Source organism: Athene cunicularia (genome assembly GCF_003259725.1).
Source record: "Athene cunicularia isolate RWA chromosome 28 unlocalized genomic scaffold, athCun1 chr28_part2, whole genome shotgun sequence".
Classification (NCBI taxonomy): Eukaryota; Metazoa; Chordata; class Aves; order Strigiformes; family Strigidae; genus Athene; species Athene cunicularia.
In genome coordinates, this window is record NW_020799140.1 from 1,284,834 (window position 1) to 1,288,316 (window position 3,483).

The 3,483-nt window shown below is 46.8% G+C and overlaps 1 protein-coding gene across 4 annotated transcripts in view; it reads left to right on the forward strand.

The window, feature by feature from the left end:
* Positions 1-1,092: 1,092 nt before the first annotated feature.
* Positions 1,093-3,483, forward strand: part of DOT1L (DOT1 like histone lysine methyltransferase) — a 66,135-nt gene continuing 63,744 nt past the window's right edge. For all 4 annotated transcript variants that reach the window (XM_026865226.1, XM_026865229.1, XM_026865227.1 and 1 more), the window contains exon 1: positions 1,093-1,111. In XM_026865226.1, coding sequence (XP_026721027.1) covers positions 1,109-1,111 — 3 coding nt within the window. In that variant the 5' untranslated portion in view covers positions 1,093-1,108. The remainder of the gene's footprint in view (positions 1,112-3,483) is intronic.

Genomic DNA, 3,483 nt, shown 5'->3' on the forward strand with positions numbered 1-3,483 from the left:
CATCTGGAGCCAATCAATATTCCGTCCTGCAGTTTTGGTGGAAAGATCATGCCGCATATTACAGAAGCGTGCGCTTGCGTGCGTGGGCACGCATGCATACACACACGCGCGCGCCGCTTGCAGCGCTGGCCTTTGCAGCAGCGGATGAACTCTGGAGCTTTAGAAATAAATCCTCCTCTCTGTCCACGGCAGTGTTTGGCCTGCTAACATTGTACTCTGCTGAACTGTAGACTTTCTTTCCCTCTTTGGCTCAGCCTTGAGTTGGCAGCAGGGTATATGTACCGTTGTGGTTTTAGAGCTCAGCTCTGTTTGACGTAAGCAGAACATTTCTTAGTTTCACCACTCTTTCTGCTGCTTGGTTCCTAGGAAGCAAGGTGGGATACCTGGGGGGAAGAACAAAATAAGCTTCAAGTAGTTTTATTTAGCAGCGTTCTTTCTGCTTCCTGTTGTACGCTGTGAGATATATTTTCCAAAGAGAGCTGGAGAGCAAGGGGAGGGGAGACTCACAGTCCTTGCTAATTATTTTTGGTGTGAGCGCCAGGAATGGCAGGGAATCATCTTTCCCAACATCAGAGCCTGAGTGGTATTGTAGACCTTCTGCTTGATGAGCACTGCTGCGTGATGTAACCTTGTATTGAGTAACTTGGCTATTTTTATGCTCTTACTACATCTTAAATTAGCGGCATCAGTATTGCTGCGTAAAAGGCTGAGGGTCTAATCTCTCGTATTAATGGATGTCTGGATTAATAACGTGTTTATTTATTGCAGGGCTGCTGCTTACTTCATGTGTACTAGGAAAAGTGGGGGTCTCTTCAGACTGCTGAGTTTGCATAATAGCTCAGCTGACAAACTGGTGCTTGTTGGGATGCTAAAAGAGCCTGGGAGGGTGATGTGAAACATGTATTTCCCTACGAGTCTAATTAGGGCCGTGGGAGGAGAGAGCATTGGTGTTGCAGATACAGCCTCCCACTGGCTTACATACAAAACTGAAAGTATGACTCTTTCCCCCGCCTTCTGCTTTTCTCAAAGGAAAGGCCACGGTTTCCTAATGAATACATGGTGAGCAGTTCTGTCCGTAGCACACTGTGATGAGTAAGTTGAATAGTGCATGGTGAGTAATCTCTCCTCATGACTCACAAAATATTTTCTGATGTTGACCTCTGTTTTTATGAGTGCCCTGTTTAATCAGAGCTGAAGTGAGTTTATTCTTTTGTATGCCGTTTGACTTCTTGACTCCCACATACCTGCCCCATTTTTTCTTGAGTTAGGTTGTCAGAGACTGGTGGTACTGCATTAAAAATTTTAATTTTGGTGTAGGGTGAGATACAGGCCTGGATTGGATAAAGGAAGTATGTTATGTGCTCAGATGGGTGAGGGAGTGGATAGTTAATGGATCTAGGTGTTCTTAAATAGACAAATGGCATTTCTAGCCATACTTCAAGTATTGATATGCATGACTTTGGTTCTTCTTACTTAGCGGTCGATCTGATGGGTACAAGGGGTGAAATCCCCTTGTAGTTACAAGACTTGCAGGTGTTTAGGTTTATTCCAGAGAATTGCCCTTAAATTGGTTCATTCTCTTGTCTCTGAATTGTACTATAGTTAAATCTGAATATTTATTAGGTTTGAACATGGTGATTTTTTCATACCAGGTTAAGTTCTGCCTAGTCTGTGAGGTGTGTGACGTTGTACTTTGAACTCCTCTTGACAACAGTTCCTGCTTGAGGAGTCCAAAGGTGTGTGGGGTGGTTAGTTATAGGGCTTTTCTGAAATCTGGATGAGTTCCACAAGCTGGCATAGTTCTGCTGATACATCTCTGGCACCAGTGAGGGATTGCTTGCATACAGACTGAGCAACAGGAGGCTTCAGAGCTGCTGAAGCTGATTATTGTCACCAAAATCGACGTTTGCTAAACTGCACCCCATTGCAATGTGGAAAAGCCTGTTTTCTGGCAGCACGTGCATCAATAAGAGGACACTGTGGTTCTTTTATCTCCTCTGCTTTAGGCTTGCACTGACCGGGTTTGCGGTGTGATCAAAGTGTCAGTGTTGACACGGGGCGGGGTGGAGGGGTATGGGGAAGCACAGCCAGGTGATGAGAGGAGGAGGGTGGGACTGGTGTTGACTTTGAGTGGCTTCCCCTGTCCTGGCACTGTGTCCTTCACCCGGATGGCTGCAAATGACTCGCTGTCATGTTAGATAGTGTGCAAGTCCTTTCAAGTTTCAGAATTAGACATCTGCCTGCCTTGCTTTGCTCTTTTCGCCTGGTAGGCCTTCCCGTTGTTTGCCTGCTGAATACCATTCCCCCAAAAGATAACTGCAAACCTCTGCGTCTGCCAGGTTTTTGTGTGTGGTGTTCCGCCTGCCCTCCCTGTTTGACTTGTGAGGGCCGGGCATTTGTGTTGTGATAGTGCCTGGGAACTTCTCCTGCAGCCCAGGCCACTGACCCGCAAGCCACTGCGGATCCCGGTGGGATTACGCTTTGGGTATCTTTTACCAATTTTCTTCCCATCTTCCAGCCTGGAAATCTCAGGCCCTTGACTCTGTCCCAGAAGAGAGAACAGTCCTGGTTGTGCCGTTGTGCAAATCTTACCGGGGTGAGGTGCCTCTGCCTTGAGCTGCTGAAGCTTAAGCCTCCAAATTAGCAACTGTGATGATGTCTGGCTTGAATAATTCATTGATTTGCCTGTGTTCCTCCTCTTTGTTGCTGACTTTCCACTCAGTTGTAAGGGCAAAAAATTCTCGTTGGTTAATTGAGTATTGTCAGAGCATCACTCTGCAGCTGTTGGAAAGGTTTATGTGTGTCTGCTGCTGAGGAGCAATGGGGTACAAGCTTGACAATACTAGATTTTGTACAGGTGGAAGGTTGCAGAGCATGTGTCTGATGTGGGTTTTGTTTCTTTTTTTTTTTTTCTTCCACCGGTCGGTGATACAGCTGATACCATTCTGTCACCAAAGGAATGTGCTGTGCATGAAAAGCTCAAGGGCAGGCAGTGATAATGAAAATCACAGCCCAGCAGGGAGTGTCATCTTTGAAATGAAAGATCAGCGGTAGAGATGAGTAACAAACCTTGTTTAAGAATTTAGTGCTTTTTTTGTGTGTGTCACTCAGCTTTACTGGGAATAGTTTTTCTGATGACTAGCTTTGACATCTCAGACAGCGAGGTAGGTGTGGGAGCAGTTGCTGAAGTTGGGTGCCATAGCACAGTATGGTGCGATCAAATCAGGAAGGTCCTAAATTTGGACCTGAATTGGTCCCTTTGTTGCAGCTCATCTGCTGGAGCCGCAGGCTGCTGCTGAAGGGTGGTCCTGCGCCTCCTTTCCCCCAGCCACTTGCTGTTTCCCCTGCACAGATCCAGCCCTGCCTTACTACATAACTCCGTCACGCTCCGGCAGGATGAGCTGCTGGAAAACAGTTTCACGTTTTGCACGTGCATCTGGGTTTTCCCTTGCATCGGTTTTTGCTGGAAGGGAGATGGGGGGG